We start from the raw sequence: 16,686 nt of genomic DNA, 5'->3' as shown, positions 1-16,686 counted from the left end.
CCGGCCCTGGGATTTGCACTCACTGAGCCCAGACGGTGTCAGACGCACAGCCCACACCGTCTTGGATCGGCTGGCTTTCGTTGGGGAAGCATCTCCGCCTCCTGCTTCACGCTGAAGGGCTCTGGGCGAAAAAGCCGTCTGGCAGTGCCCCCGCTGATGTGGGAACCAGCAGACATGGCCCTGACCTTTAGGTCATGACGATGTGATGGTTTTAAGGTAAAACCCTTTGGAGCTCTGACTGATGATGTTTGAGATGCCAGGAATGTTTTTACGTGATGGTTTTAAGACGGATTACCTTTGAGATGCCAGGAATGTTTTTGTTTATTTAAAAAAATTTTTTTTTACATGGATCATCATAGCATCTTTATTTTATTTTTATTTTTATTTTTTTTTGTTGATTAAAAATCATTCTTTTTTATTTTTTTTAACATCTTTATTGTAGTATAATTGCTTTAAAATGTGTGTTAATTTCTGCTGTATAACAAAGTGAATCAGCTGTATGTATACATGTATCCCCATACACCCTCCCTCTTGTGTCTCCCCCCCACCCTCCCTATCCCGCCCCTCTAGGTGGTCACAAAGCACCGAGCTGATCTCCCTGTGCTATGCGGCTGCTTCCGATTAGCTATCTGTTTTACGTTTGGTAGTGTGTATATGTCCATGCCACTCTCTCACTTTGTCCCAGCTTACCCTTGTTTTCCTCTGCTAAGTCCTTCCTGCCGGGGCACTCCCAGCTGCTTTCCTGGAGGGAGCAGAGGGCAGGTGAGTTGCTTGCTCAGCAGCTCATGCCCTGAAGAGCCTCCCAGGCTGTGCCCAGGAGGGGCCGGGCCCTGGGTCCCTGCCCGGTGGGTCCCCAGACTGGGGCAGAAACCCGGCCCTTTGACTGCCATGCGCTCCCAGACTCAGGTGACCCCAAATGCCCAACACCCGCGCAGACCTTCCAAGGTCAGCATCTCGGCTCTCCTGGACCGAGGGAAGGTGGTCCGAAGTGGTCCCTCCCGGGCAGAGGAGGCCAGTGGTGCTGTGACCATGTTGTGTGGAGGTGCTGCTCATAATCGGAGGGGCCTGGGGGGTCCGTGCACCTGGGCAGCTTCTGCTCGTGAACCGGCCCACGGTCACACCCTTGAACCCACAGCCTGAGGTGTTGCGATGCTTCTGGGGTGGAGGAGGATGGGGGTGGGCAGCAGAGATGTCTCACTGCCCTCGGGCGCTGCTCCCTTCAGGGCTCCCTCCCCTGGGCGGATGCAGCCTCCCCCCTTCCTTCCCTTTCCTCGGAGGGGGCCCGTGAGCCTCCACCCCCGTCAGGTCCTGCATCTTCCGCCTTGTCCCCCAGCCAGAGAAGCTTCTCGTGGGTGGTGGGACAGAGGCTGAGGGGCCCCAAAGAAGGAGAGAGCCCTGGCAGTAAGACTCACAATACCAGCTGATCACGTTACTAGGATGAAACGATTTTATTAGGATGAACTCTGATTTTATTAGGATGAAAACTTAATTTTATTAGGAGGCAATGATTAAATTGTGATAAAATCACATGACGTAAAATTTACCATTTTTGAACCACGTTTAAGCCTACAGTTCGGTGATGTTAAGCACATTCACATTGTTGTACAACCATCTCCAGAACTTTTTTTTCATCTGGAACCACTCAGCAAACTGGAACTCTGTTAAACAAAAACTCTGTTAAACCCATCAAACAAAACTACCCGTCTCCCCCCTCCCCCAGCCGCTGGTAACCACCCTTCTATTTCCTGCCTCCGTATGAACTTGGCTGCCCTCCGAACCTCCTATAAGCGGAATCAGGCAATAGGGGTCCTTCTGTGACTGGCTTGTTCACTTGGCTTAATGTCCTCAAGGTTCATCCATCTTTTAGCAGGTGTCAGAATTTGCTTCCTTTCTAAGGCTGAATAATATTCCACAGTGTGTATTGGGCCCTATTTTGTTTATCCTTTCATCTGTTGATAGACTCTGGTTGTTTCCACCTTTTGGCTATTGTGAATAATGCTGCTCTGAACATGGGTGTACAAGTATCTTTTCGAGTCTTTACTTTCAATTCTTTGGGTTACATACCCAGGAGTGGAATTGCTGGGTCGTATGGTAGTTTTATTTTTAATTTTTTGAGGCCCCTCCATACTGTTTTCCGTAGTGGCTGCACCAATTCACATTCCCACCAGCAGTGCTCAAGGGTGCTGATTTCTCCATGTCTTCGCCATCATTTGTTATTTTCTGATTTTTTTGATAGTGGCCACCCCAGTCCTGACCACAGCTTAATTTAATGTAATATAATGGTGGTAGTTTGGGTTTATATTTTTCTGTCATTTAGTCTATTAGAACTGGAAGCTCCCAGTTTCACCGACCTGGAAACTGAGGTCCAGGAAGGAAACTCCCCTGAGATAACACAGGTGGACACACAGGACCACCTAAGAGATGCTCTTTTCTGCTGCGGCCAGGTGTGGCCTCAGAGCCAGGTCAGCCCCTGTCCAGGTGTGAGGGTCCGTCACACTGGACTGAGGGGAAACGGAGGATGGGGATTGGCCTGCCCACCTGAGACCAGGAGGCGCCCAGGTTCAGACCACAACCACGTTCTCGGTGCCCTTGTCCCTCCTGGGAGCCCGGTCCTAAATCTACAGACCCGTCACCCCGCAGATTGCACATACTAACACCGCTTCCAGGGCTTTTCAGTGGCTGGCACCACAGAGGTGCCTGGTCTGAGAGCGAGGACCCCAGAGTGTCCTGAGAGATGTCTTCAGTCGCTCCTTTCCCTCTGCCCGTACTCACTCCGCTTACACGGGGAGTGTCACTGTCATCTCGAACTCCATCCATGGAAAGCCGATTGCTGGCCGTCCCCCAGGATGCATCCTCTGCGGGGCTTTGTGGAGCCTCGTGCAGGAGTCTGGGTGACGTGCAGTGTCCTCCCCACGCCCCCAGCCCATCCTCTCCCTCGCGGCGTCTGTGTCCGGGCACCCTCTCTCCACCCCACCTGTCCTCCACTTCAGCCCTCGTGCTGTGGACCTGGGGCTGTACCAGCTGCCTCTCCAGCCTTGCTTCTCCAACTGTTTCCCCGGACGCCGCCTCCCTTACCCAACTCCTGACTTCCCCTGCCGAGGCCTCAGGGACCCCGCTGGCTACAGGGTCCTCCAGGTCCTCAGCGACGTCCCACCTGGGAACTTCTTCCCGCAGCAGCTGGGCCCCTCCTCCAGACAAAACGGACGCAGAACCACCCTCCGGTCCCGACCTCTTTCTTGGTGACCTTGAAAGAAGTAATTTAGGCACTCCCCAAGTATCTGTGGGATACCTGTTTATTTAGAACCCACCTGCGCACAGTTCCCCCAACCTTAAAAGGAGAGCTGGAGATCTTATCCTTTAGACTATGAGGGTCAGATGAGACAAAGTATGCATTTATTTATTTATTTATTTATTGCTGTTGAAGTATAGTTGATATACAATATCATGTTAGTTTCGGGTGTACAGTATAGTGATTCAGTGTCATATATATATATATACACAAACACATATATATATTCTTTTTCAGATTCTTTTCCCTTATAGATAGGTTATTACAAAATATTAAGTTTAGTTCTCTGTCCTATACAGTAGGTCCTTTTCGGTTATCTATTTTATATATAGCAGTGTGTGTATGTTAATCCCAAACTCCTAATTTATCCCTCCCACCCTTTCTTCACTGGTAACCATAAGTTTGTTTTCTATGTCTGTGAGTCTCTTTCTGTTTTGGAAATAAATTCATGTGTATCTTTTTTCTTTTTTTCTTTTTAGATTCCACATGTAAGTGATATGATGTTTGTCTTTCTCTGTCTGACTTACTTCACTTAGTATGATCATCTTTAGGTCCATCCATGTAGCTGCAGATGGCTATTTCATTCTTTTTTATGGTTGAATAAGAGACAAAGCATATTTGGAAAAACCACAGCCCTCTGGTACACTGTCGGGCAGTATAGTCAGCCCATGGTGCTGTTTGACATCTCCTTCTATGATGTGCATTACAGTATTTCCCCCCCCCCCATACACGTTTTTCCCCCCCTCACCTCCAAAGTCTACACATCCTCAGGGCTGCTCACAGCCTCCTCTGTAGGTGGGCACCCCACCACTGCGGTCCATGCAGGGTTCTTCAATTTCATTGTTGTCTCAAGATTTTATAAGTCTGCTGAGTTCCTTGTAGGCTGAAACTGATATAATTTCACTGTGGCCAACATGAATATCAATGAGTGTTTTTAAGAACCTACAAATATGAAGAGCAGTGTGCTAAATATTGAGCGTACAGACAGCCTTAGTACAGCATCTGCTGCCTTCTGGAGATATTAAATAATAGTGGAAGAAATGAGGTTCTCGTTCGCCTCATAAGGAGATTAATCACAGTGGGGGTGGGACCTCTGCGTCTGGGATCTTAGGCTGGCAACAAGCATATCTCCCAGCCTGGGGTCTGTACATTCGCGGACAGACGCAAAGCTTCTGAAGTGGGTCTGATGCTGAAAACTCAGCCTCTATGCACTGGTGCCGAATCAAATCTTAGAGACAGAGTTTTGGGTGAAGTAGAAAAGAATAGATTTATTGCTTTGCCAGGCACAGGGGGACACAGCAGGCTGGTACCCCTCAAAACTGTGTGTCCCAACCCGAGGGGATTTGGTGAGGAGTTTTATAGTGATGGGTCAAGGCCAGGGTTTCTGATAAAGATCAGGGTGTGTGTGTGGTGGTGGGGGGGGCCTTCATTCCTTTAACCTGGCCTCAGGTTGGCTCCTCCTAATGTGCTTCTCTGGTTACTTTAATCTGGTCTCAGGGGGTCTCTTGATGAGATCTTCTCTGGAATGAAGAATGCTAATATCTTCCATTTGTTGGGGGTTTTAGTTCTATAGGGAGCTTAAAGATATTGTTATGTGTATCCCTTGAGGGGGAGCCAGGACCTTGCCCTAAGGCTGCACTGTTGTTTCTTGACTGCCCCTCCCTTGTCTCTGCATCCCCTCCCTTCCCTGATTAGCAACTGTTTGAACCTGCCCTTTGGAACTCAGGATAGGGCATGGAGGCTGGAGTCTGCCCCCTGAAAACAAGGCTTCCCTGCCCAGGAGCCCCACAGGGTCCTGCTTGGTTTCAGGTCCACAAACCCATCCGCACCCCAGGCATCACTTTTGGTGTGAAATTTTCCATGAGCACTTCTGAAAATCTGCAAATGTTATTCTGTGAAATAAAAAGATTCATGAAGTTATGAACATATATATTAACTGTATATTTTTCTATCAGTTGCTTTTATCAAATGATACAAAATCACAGCTAAAACCATATGCCATTTCCATGTTAAGAGCCTCTGTTCTAAAGAGATGTGATCGTTAACATAAACCAGCTCCCAGAGACTCAGATTTGATTGGTTCGTGGTGGCAGGTAAACACTTTTTAAGCTTCCCAGGTGCTTCTGCATGCAGGTAGAGACCCCTGAGCTCAGCCGTGTGTGTCTGGAGGCCAGAAGCCCTTGGAGGATTCTCAGGAGACATGGTTTCGAGCTGTGTCTTCAAGGGATCAAAACCTCCAAGGCAGATGGTGAGGCAAAGGCAAGGGGGGACTTTCGTGCTTCCAGGATCAGGGACCAGTGTCCTGTTACCAGCCAAGTGGGGGAGATCCAAGAGGGGCCAGGACTGAGGGTCCGTGGAGAGCCCTGATTTTCAAGCACCGCTGTGGTTTGGATGTTGTGACAGCTCCACAGGGTACAGGTGTGTGATGGCCCGGAGTCTACGGGTCCAGATGGACACACACAGCTAGGTTTTGCTGTGAAGGTGTTCAGAGCCCGATCAGATCTTTGATTTTTACTTTTTTAAAAAAGAGCCAGAAATTCATTGTGTTCTTGCGAAACATTCTAGTTTTTTCAATGTTGGCCAACTTACACATGCACACATGTGCGCTCACACATGTGCACATGACACAGCACTGGACCCACAGAAGGCTCCCTGAGCATCCATGCAGCCCACAGGGAGCATCTTGGTTTCTGTGTGGCCGCAGGGAGCGTCTTGGTCTGTGTGTGGCGGGGGGTGCTATGTGCAGAGCAAAGCATGAGAAGATGAAGGGCATCCATGGTCGCACTGAGTGCGTGTTTGTGGAATGAGGGGGTCACAGTAGAATTGGGTGGCAGGAGGCTGGGGTGTAGGAAGAGACTGAATTTGTGCAGACGTTAGTGATGAGGGCTTGGGGGTGCAGTGGGAGGCGTGGGGAGGAGGTGGGGATGGAAACAGTATCCCAAAGCTGACTCTGGGTGGTGGGGACAGCATTTATTTGGAAAAATCTGGGACAGTAGACATTTCTTCTGCCTCTTTTGCCCCCATCGCAGTGCTGGCTGAATGAACAAATGCCTCCTTTTCTATTCAGCGTGTTCTGAAGGAGTTCAAGTCTTTAAGCCAGCTTTTTTTCTTTTTTTATTGGGGTATAGTTGATTTACAATCTTGTGTTAGTTTCAGTTGTACAGCAAAGTGATTCAGTTATATATATACATATATCTATTATTTTTCAGATTCTTTTCTCATTTAGGTTATTACAGAGTACTGAGTATAGTTCCCTGTGCTATACAGTAAATCCTTGTTGTTTATCTATTTATATATATTAGTGTGTATATGTTAATCCCAACCTCCTAATTTACCCCTCCCCCTCACCTTTCCCCTTCGGTAACCACAAGTCTGTTCTCTGTCTGTCAGTCTGTTTCTGTTTCGTAGATCAGTTCATTTGCATCATATTTTAGATTCCACATAGAAGTGATATCATATAATATTTGTCTTTCTCTGTCTGACTTACTTCACTTAGTATGATAATTTCTAGGTTCATCCATGTTGCTGCAAATGGCATTACTTCATTCTTTTTTATGGCTGAGTAATATTCCATTGTAAAGCCAGCTTTATTAGTACCCAGAAATAAAAATGTAGTTTACTTGGAAAGTATATTTATTTCCTAAAAATGATAAAAAATGATTTTTTCCTGAAAGTACTTCTGGGACGTAATGCTAATGGCAGGTGGACTGCTCAGAGACTGGGCTTCTAGCCGAGACCTATGGTTGATTAATGAAGGACCCCATAACCAGTCTCTCTGCCTTGACTTTTCCATCTGTATAATGGGCTGATATCTGGTCTTCCTAATAGAGGTTGAAGGATGCACTGGTTAAAACTTCAGGCTCTGGAAACAAATTGTCTGTAATCTGAGAAAGGTGTGCCCAGACTCCTTATCTATAAGACAGGAATGGCAGTACCTCCTCACAGTGTTATTGTGAGGAATAAATGAATTAATACTACATAGTCCTTAGACCAGTGCAATATATGTTTCCTACCTCATCTTTATTTCTATAAGTTTAAAGGAAAAAATATGTAATGAATAAGAATAAAGCATAAAAATTATAAAAAATATGATGTAGGTATAAGGTTTTCAACAAGAAAAAAAGAGAATTAATTTATATCTACTTATCAGGGTAGAGGATGAAACCCAGGTGTCATTCCTAAGTCTTGTGTTGGCCAGTGAAGTGAACAGTGATGGTTTGAGGCCTCATCTGAACCCTATTAGCTGTTTTTCCCCACTTTAAATGACCTCTTTCATTTTACAACTAATGCATAGAGAGGTGATATTATAGAAAAAATTAGGAAGTGCATAGAAGTGAAAATAGCAAAACAAATGTCATGGTGCCCATCACCCAGAGATCATTGTTACTAATTCTTTGCCTTGTCTTTCTAGACTGTTTTGTGATCTATTGCTATAATGCATACTTCTCTTATAAACGGTATTTCTCAAAACAAAGAATATTTCAAAGTTTGTTTTCTTAAAATGTCTGTATTGAGCATTTTGGAACATCAACTTATATACATTTAAAATATATTTATTCTTTTACATGTAGCTGTCCAGTTTTTCAAGCACCATTTATTGAAGAGACCGTCTTTTCTCCATTGTATGGTCTTGCCTCCGTTGTTGTAGATTAATTGACCATAGGTGTGTGGGTTTATTTCTGGGCTTTCTATCCTGTTCCATTGGTCTATATTTCTGTTTTTTTTTTTTTTTTTGCCAGTACCATACTGTTTTGATTACTGAGCTTTGTAGTATAGTCTGAGGTCAGAGAACCTGATTCCTCCAGCTCTGTTTTTCTTTCTCAAGATTGCTTTGGCTATTTGGGGTCTTTTGTGTCTCCATACAAATTTTAAAATTATTTGTTCTAGTTCTGTGAAAAATGCCATTGGTATAATTTGATAGGGATTGCATTGAATCTGTAGGTTGCCTTGGGTAGTATAATCATTTTGACAATATTGATTCTTCTTAATAACCTAAATGGGAAAAGAATTTGAAAAAGAATATATATATATATATATACATATATATATATATATATATATATGTATATATATATGTATAACTGAAACACTTTGCTGTATACCTGAAACCAATACAGCATTGTAAATAAACTATAGTCAAATATAAGATAAAAATTGCCTTTAAAAAGTATATTTAACCAGTACTGGTATAACATTGTTTTAGTACCATCATTTATTGAAATTCTCTCTTTTTGACCTGTGGTTAGAATATCTTACATACGTTTGCCATTATAAATTGCGTTGTACTGAGTATCTTTGAACCTCCCACAGTGCATTCCTGTGGGATTGTTTCTTTAGAATAATTTCCTAGAAATGGAATTTTGATGTCTGATGCTTTGGGCCAGAGTGTCCCAGCACATTGCTCTGCAGGAGAAGTTAAACGTTGAGGGCTCACGTGGCCTCTCTGTGGCTCCTCGCTCTGGAAGAGGGCAGGCGGGAGCAGAGTGAGGTGGGGAGGGGCAAGGCCCTAGGAGCCAGACACACCTGCTCCGCATCCCCGCTCTGGGCTTCGGGGGAGCTAGGATCTTAAAGACACTCAGTGTTCTCAACTGCAAAATATTTTGAATGAAGTGAGCTTCCTAGGCGTATTATTAGCATAGGTCCTGATGCTGAGTAAATGCCAGTTCTTATTATATAATGCCCAGGACCTCTGTAAAATAAGATTCTTATATATAAGTAAGAAACATATAAATAAATGTGTGCATGTATATGCATACACATAAACATACACATGCATATGCACATGCACATACATATACATATATGTACTTGTACATACAACACTTGTGTACCTAAATATAAAATAAAACACCTACACAAAGTAAGGTCAGTTGCCTCCCCTGAGTAATATGGAGGAGACAAGAATTTCTAAAAATGTTTGTCAGAGTGGGTGATTTATTGACAGGTGTTTAGAAATCTACAAGGTGAATTGAGAATTCAAAGCACCGTCAGAAATAAGGTGAAAACAGAGGGGGAGCAGGTGGCGTGTTAAAATACCATCACTCGTAGCCCCTGCCACTAAACTGCCACCTCCGTCCACAGTGCCCGTGTCTGTGGGTGTTGGTCTGGTGGATTTTCTGGCTAATTTAGTACCTCCTGATGTAGTCCTATCACATCCTCAATACCGTGGACCCATGGACTCCAGATCCTCAACTGGTTGTGGATCCAGAGCTGGGGCAGTGGTTTCAGCTAGAGCAATGCAGACCCCTTAATTAGCTGGGATTTGTAACCCAGTCAATGGTTCAGAAAGGACTGGTCCAAGCAAAGTCTGCCACCCCAGCCCACTCCCAGGAGGGGAACACATTGTAGGCTGTTTCTTTCCAGGAACACTTACTTTCAAAAATGCGTCCTCCATAGACCGTAGACTGGCGGTTGCCGAGGGGGAGGGGGGTGGGGGAGGGATGGAGCAGGAATTTGAGATTAGCAGATGTAAGCTTTTATGTATAGAATGGATCAACAACAAGGTCCCAGTGCATAGCACAGGGAACGATATTCAATATCCTGGGATAAACCCTAATGGAAAAAATATAAAAAAAGAATATATATATACATATCACTGAATCACTTTGCTGTTCAGCAGAAATTAACACAACATTGTAAATCAACTCTACTTCAATTAAAAAAATGATGCATCCTCTACTTTTCTTAGTTGTCCATTTTCTCTATATTGAAGAGCGCTAATATATTGATTTTTTAAAATTGAAGTAGAGTTGATTTACAATGTTTCAGGTGTACAGCAAAGTGATTCAGTTATACACACACATACATGTATATGTATATATATGTATACATTCTTTTTCAGATTCTTTTCCATTTTAGGTTATTACAAGATACTGAATATAGTTCGCATGCTATACAGTAGGTCCTTGTTGTAATATATTGATTTTTAAAAGTTTGTGCAACTCAGAAGGCCTTAAGCACTTAGAAGACTGGACAATTAAGAGGAAAGGTCCTTAGGAGCTGCTGGCCATTGACAGGTGACTTGTTAACTTTGGGCTGGAAGCTGCCACCTCATTCAGTCCTTCCTGTTCTCGCCTTTCAAGGAGGAAGATGAAGGCTCGTGCTCCCCCCCCTCCCGGGAGGCCCACCACCCCCAGCGTGCACAGAGGACAGAGACCTCCCCGCGATGCGTCCCCCAGCCCCCCGCGGAACCCGCTCGGCAGGACGGAGACGCTGGACGGCAGGGTGGTGGCCATGACCGTGGTGCTGCCTAGCGGGCTGGAGAAGACGAGTGTGGTCAACGGCAGGTAAGGGCCCGGGCGCGGCGAGGAGGGCTCTGCCGCCCAGTTTGCAGATCCACCGAGACCTGAGGCGTGGGCGCATCCCCCCGCGTTGGGCTGGACCAGGGCCTCGGGGTGTAAATCTGGGCCTAGTGACAACCTGCAGTGTCGCAGGCGGCCCGGCTGCGTGCCAGCTGGGCCACCACATGCACCCTCATCCTTGGGACTGCAGCTCACTCCTGTTAGAGGTGGGCTCAGAAGGAAGGGGGCTCTCAGGCCCATAAGCACCTCCAAGGAGGTGACCACCACCACAGGTGGGGCCGGCATCCTTGGCCCTGAAGTTGCACAGCCGGGGGGCAGCCCCCCCGAGTGACCATCCTCGGGTCCACTTACGGACTGACTCTTGGAAGTATGAGTACCGTCAGTTATCAATTTTCCAAATGGAAACAGTGCAGGTTTAGATGAAGGAATAAAATCTGACCCGTGGAGTTGACACTGACCCTCGATTCCCACCCCACACCCTCATTGGGAGCTGATCTGCCTGCGAAGGTGCCTGTGGCCGAGCTCAAACGCTGGTTCTTCTTTCCGTCGCTTCCCAGTCGTAAAGGCAGGACGGAAGCATTGGTAATACTCCACTAAGAGTATGAAGGGTGTTATTACCCATAGAATTTCTAACTTGATGTTTGATATTTATCAAAATAGATCGTAATTATACTGTTTGAGCAATTCTGCATTACTGTTATTAACTCAATCCATAATAAACAATTTTAACAAAATCACAGGAAACAATTCCATTTACATGTTTAGACATTTTATTGTGCAGAATATGATAGAGTGATCAATTATAAAAACATTCAAGCTTAAAAACAGTTTTGTATAATTCTGAGGCAGGAGTGAATGGGAGTCGTATTTCTAGGAAGCCAAGGAAGGTAGGAAATGATATGAAATATTTAAATCTTAAAAAACCGTTTGCTCGAGTATTTTAGAAATGGATAATGGTGGAAATCACATCACTCTGGGTGTTTTTATTCTTGTGGGTACATTGAAAATAGCGGTACAACAGTTTTTTGTTTTTTTTTTTTAAGATTTTTTTGATGTGGACCATTTTTAAATTTATTTATTTATTTATTTATGGCTGTGTTGGGTCTTCGTTTCTGTGCGAGGGCTTTCTCTAGTTGTGGCAAGCAGGGGCCACCCTTCATCGCGGTGCACGGGCCTCTCACTGTCGCGGCCTCTCTTGTTGCGGAGCACAGGCTCCAGACGCGCAGGCTCAGTAATTGTGGCTCACGGGCTCAGTTGCTCCGCGGCATGTGGGATCTTCCCAGACCAGGGCTCGAACCCATGTCACCTGCATTGGCAGGCAGATTCTCAACCACTGTGCCACCAGGGAAGCCCGATACAACAGTTTTATGTTAAAATCTTAGTATTCTGATTCTACCCGATATTACATCCTTTGCAACTATTAAATTTTATAAGGAAAATTCCAGGTGACAATTTACTGGCAAAGGGGTACATAGGTTTTTAAAATTATTTTATGGGCTATGTGTACAAAAATTTAAGGAATGTTTCTCCAGGCAGTGATATGTACCTGGGGTACAACATCTTGAACTCTGAAAGGGGATGCAAAGCAGCTTTCCAGAGTGTTACCAGCAGGGAGCACCGGGGTGTGGGGCTCTGGTGGGGCTCCTCCCCATGGCCACCAGCCCACCAGCAGAAGACTCTGGAGCCAAAAGTTAGGACTTACCGTGATCCCTGTGGCCTAGACCCGCAGAAGGCAGTAGCTTCTGTGCGCAGGGTTCACGCAAGAGATATTCAGGTTTCTAAAGTGTCTGTGTTTCTTGTTTTCCAGAGGGATCTTTGTTCTAAGTACGCTTTTCCCACTTAACTTTAACTTGAGAAGCAGGCCATATTATCATAGGTTTACAAACTACCTTAATAGACGAGTCTAATTTTATTAGTGACTGTATTACAGTTGACTCACCATTCTTATATTTTTGGCCCAATTTCTAGTTACAGTTATAAAAAAAACACTTTAGTGAAGTGTGATTAACATATAAAAACTGTCCATATTTCATGTGTACAACTTGAGTTTGTGGCTAAGTGTACACCTGTGAAACCATGACTTCTTTGTCTAGTTACATATCTTTTAAGAAAATGGACTCATGGGTCATGTCTTAAATAATACACAGGTCCGATCTTACAGGTGCATGAGGAGAGACAGAATGCCCACTTGTAAATTTAAAATATTATTTTGAAAAATGTTTTCAAACTGAACACATTCTTCCGAGTTTATCTTTAATTTTCTTTTTCTTTCAAAGTAGAAGTTATCACTGTGCCATTTTGCAGTGCGGCTGTGAGAATAGGTTCAGCTGTAGAGATTAAGTATTAAAATACTTATCTCTTTTCTAAGTAGTAAATACTCATCCCTTCCCCAAGGGTTTCCTGCAGCAGCCTCTGGTCTCCCTTAGCGGCTTGTAACTTGCTGACGCTGCAGCTTCTTGCTTTGGGAATTGGTTTTATGTGTCCTACTCTTCAATAATACAAGAGTGGGCCGAAGTCACATTCCTGACCCTTGCTGAAACCAGATCTACTAAACGTTTATCAGTGTGGTTTCTCTCTTCCATTTTATCAGAGAACATGTCCACCTTTTCGCAGGATAAGCAAGTCGTTTATAATTTACAGTCAGCACCTTAACCACCTTTCCAAACGTGAAAGATTCTCACAAGGAAAACACATTAGTACTTGGAGTCTGATGATTCCATTCTGCATATGACAGTGATTTTTCTTTCTCTCTTTTTTTAAAGTTTCCTTTGGATTTAGAAACATAAGTAAAAGGCTCAGTATGTTCTTCGATGAGACATGGGAATGGGTGTTCTGGAACTTTCTTAAGGAAGATGCTCTGGTGCCCTTTTAGGATGGGTGCTACCAGCACTGCTCAGGGCCACTGCAAGGAGACCGCTGGTCCCATCACTCTAACTCGGGGACAAGTCAAGAGAAGGTCTTTGAAGAGAAAATGCCCTTTGACAAAAGGGAGCTTCATAAATGGTGTCAAGCAATCGAGATTTGGGTCCGTGTCATTCTGATGTGGTAAATTAACTCATGTCCAGTTGGCATGCAAGCCCAAGGGGCCCAGGACAGGAGAAGGCAAGCATTTCCTTCTCAGAATGGAGGAAATCTCTCTCAATGTTCAGTCCTGCGATTCTGCCTCTGTGGGCTGTCAGACCCCATTTATAATAGCCAAGTTTACAACCGTGCATGGATTTGCAGGTTCCCGGCCTGGTAAAACAGCACAGGATTCCCATGGCACAGGTATCGTCCTCCGAATCCCTTCTGGAGAGAGTTCATGCGTTCCGAGATGAAGGGGAGGGGAGGGGTGAGCGAGCCCAACCCTGGTCTCTCCTCCATCACCTGCCCATCAAGGTGCTGGCCACGCTCCCTACAGAGAAAGCAGGTGTGTGGTTGGCTTGCAGCTTCAGCAAGGCCCCGTGGCCTGAACCCTGCTCCCTGTGAGCTCGTGGCTCCAGGGCCTGAAGGAAGCTGGCTCTTCTCCAGCACCAGTGTGTGAAGGGGGTGAAGCTGGAAAGGGCAGTTTTGATGCTGGGGATGCTGCCAGAAGAGGACCATTCTCCAAATAACAGGCTTGGTTTAACTTGATTTACATTTCCACTTAAAGGATACCGTTTTTTAAAAGACTTTATTTTTCAGAGCAGTTTTAAGTTCACAGCAAAATTGAGAGGAAAGCAGCAATATTTCTCATATACCCCCTGCCCCTATATGCACCCAACCTGCCCCGTTATCCACATCCCCCGCCAGAGTGGTACCTCTGTTCTAACTGATGCACCTACACTGACACGCCATCATCACCCAAAGTCCATGGCTTACATCAGGGTTCAGTCTCGGTGCTGTACATTCTCTGGGTCTGGACAGATGTATCATGACATGTATCCACCAGTATAGTATCATGCAGAGTATTTTCACTGCCTTAAAAATCCTCCCAGAGAAAATTCCTGGGGCACAAGCCCTTATTGGTGACATTAACTAGAGGTGAATCTCATTGAACATCATTCACTGGTCCTAATTCACCATTTCTAGTGACTACCTCCCAAATGTTTCTGCCTTGTTGAGGCTTTGTTTGTTTGGGCTAAATCTAAGAGAAGCTAAAAAAATTACTGTCACATGCAGAATGTCATCAACAGCCTCCAGTTACTAAGTTTCTTTATGAGAATCTTTCCAGTGAGGAAATAGCCTGGTTAAGGGGCAGACCATAGATTATCAGCTCCTTGCTTATCCTGTGAAAAGGTGCTGTTATGGTTTTGGATTTGGTGCTAAACCAATCGTCCCGAGAGGCAGTCTCATTTTGTGGGATCCCGGTAGACTAAAAAAATGAAAATGATCATTTATTCGTTGAGCAAAATACATATTGAACACTTAGCTTTCATGAGACACCGGGAGGTGGACATCCCAGCATACAGAAGGAAATAAATAGCATTTGCAAAAGGACCAGTTTGTGCAAGAAGGCGGAAGTGTAGTGCTGCTGGAACCCGGATTGAGAAGGGGAGATGCGCGGCCTGGACACGAGGGCTGGCTGGGTCCCAGCGTGTATCCTGGAAGCCATCCTATGGCTCCACTTGCCGCTAACAAGACTGCACGTGCCACTGGGGATGCAAGGTTCCACCCCAGCGCTAGGCAAGTCAGGAGAAAGCTGGTGCATCTGAACATTAATTTAACTTACACATAGTGAACAATAGTCCTACATTAAAGGTAGCATGCAAATTTCACGTGCGTTTTAAAAATAAGCACAGACAGGGAACTTTAAAGATATCCGGGCTGTGTCCCAGGTCCCCCAGGGGGCTGGTTGACTCCCCTGCCAAGTGAGAAGCACATAGAAAAACCTGCTCCCATATAACCTGGATACAGGAGGCTCTAGATTCTCAAGTCAGATGACCTCCAAGATAGAGGTCAAAGATGCTGAGGTTGGAGTTAAGAAAAACACAAGTTTCTGTGGTCAGAACCTAAACAGAAGGCACCGCTTTTTGAGATGGCCCGTCCACACCTGTCCAGATAACCGCTCACGACATCCCATGCAGCCAGGATAACGGTCAGGCTGCAGCCTCTGAAATCCCTCTCTCCAAGTCAAGGTGTTCCAACTAGCAGTGTGTTTTGAACAGTTTTACAAGTTGAACGCCTTTGGAGAAGGCACGTCCCTCCAATCGGCAAAACTCCCTCTCTCCCTCTGGTCACGTACTCAGACCCCCTGCAGGCTGGGGCAGCTGCCTGGCCCCCGGTGACATTTAGGTTTTGTGAGGATGTGACCAACTCTCTGATTTGGTGCCGTCGTCCTGATGACCGGGCTTCTGACATGTGCCTGAGATGCAGGCACCCCTGGTCATTTTGCTGCGGCTTGTTCCCTCGTGCCTCGTTGATGGGCTCAGGACCTAAGCGGCCATAAGACTGGATTTTTGCCAGTGACCCTGGCCTCAAACCCAGAGCCCGGCCTCTGGGTGATAGACCCACTCTGGGCAGGCCCTGCTAGCAGCTTGCCATGTCCCGTTTCTGTGTTGCCGAGTGAAGCTGCCAGACTGGACTTGCTCTGACTCTGTAACACCAGAGTCTGCCTTACCCAGGGCTCAGGCCACCTGCTGGCCTTGATCCCACACAAGAAACTAGGCTTGTTCAACCAGTCTGTGATTTGACAGTGCACGCAGATTGTTTGTTTTAACGTTATATCTGGAAGTAGCGACCTTAACGTGATTTGTACACTTGACACTGTGGCACCTTTTAATCCAGTCATTGCTAGGTACTCAATGCTCATTTCATGAGTACCGAGGGTGCAGTAGTTTTTCAGTGTGGCCCCAGACCAAGAGCCGCTGCATCACCTGGGAACTTGTGAGAAGTGCAAATTTCCTGCCCAGGCCTAGTGAATCAGAAACCCCGGGGTGGGACCAGCGATCTGGGCTTTAACACGCTTGAACTTTCGGAACACATGTTAGACTTTGAGAACCCCTGCTGCCGTGCGTGCCATGGCTCTGCCAGATGTCAGCGTATCCGGATGAGCCCAGGATCCCCGAGAGTGAGCCCAGGGTCTCGCCGGCATGATGGCAGCAAGAGGGAGTTGTAGATTAGTGTAAGCATCTCAGT

At 45.7% G+C, this 16,686-nt stretch overlaps 1 protein-coding gene across 1 annotated transcript in view; it reads left to right on the top strand.

Moving 5' to 3' along the window:
- The window catches only part of COBL (cordon-bleu WH2 repeat protein), a 270,206-nt gene that overhangs the window by 79,735 nt on the left and 173,785 nt on the right, over positions 1–16,686 (top strand). The window contains exon 2 of the mRNA XM_068550231.1: positions 10,372–10,575. Within this exon, the coding sequence (XP_068406332.1) occupies positions 10,372–10,575 (204 nt within the window). The remainder of the gene's footprint in view (positions 1–10,371; positions 10,576–16,686) is intronic.

This window comes from Eschrichtius robustus, chromosome 8 (assembly GCF_028021215.1).
Source record: "Eschrichtius robustus isolate mEscRob2 chromosome 8, mEscRob2.pri, whole genome shotgun sequence".
NCBI classification, from domain to species: Eukaryota; Metazoa; Chordata; class Mammalia; order Artiodactyla; family Eschrichtiidae; genus Eschrichtius; species Eschrichtius robustus.
This window is presented reverse-complemented; position numbering and strand designations above follow the sequence as displayed.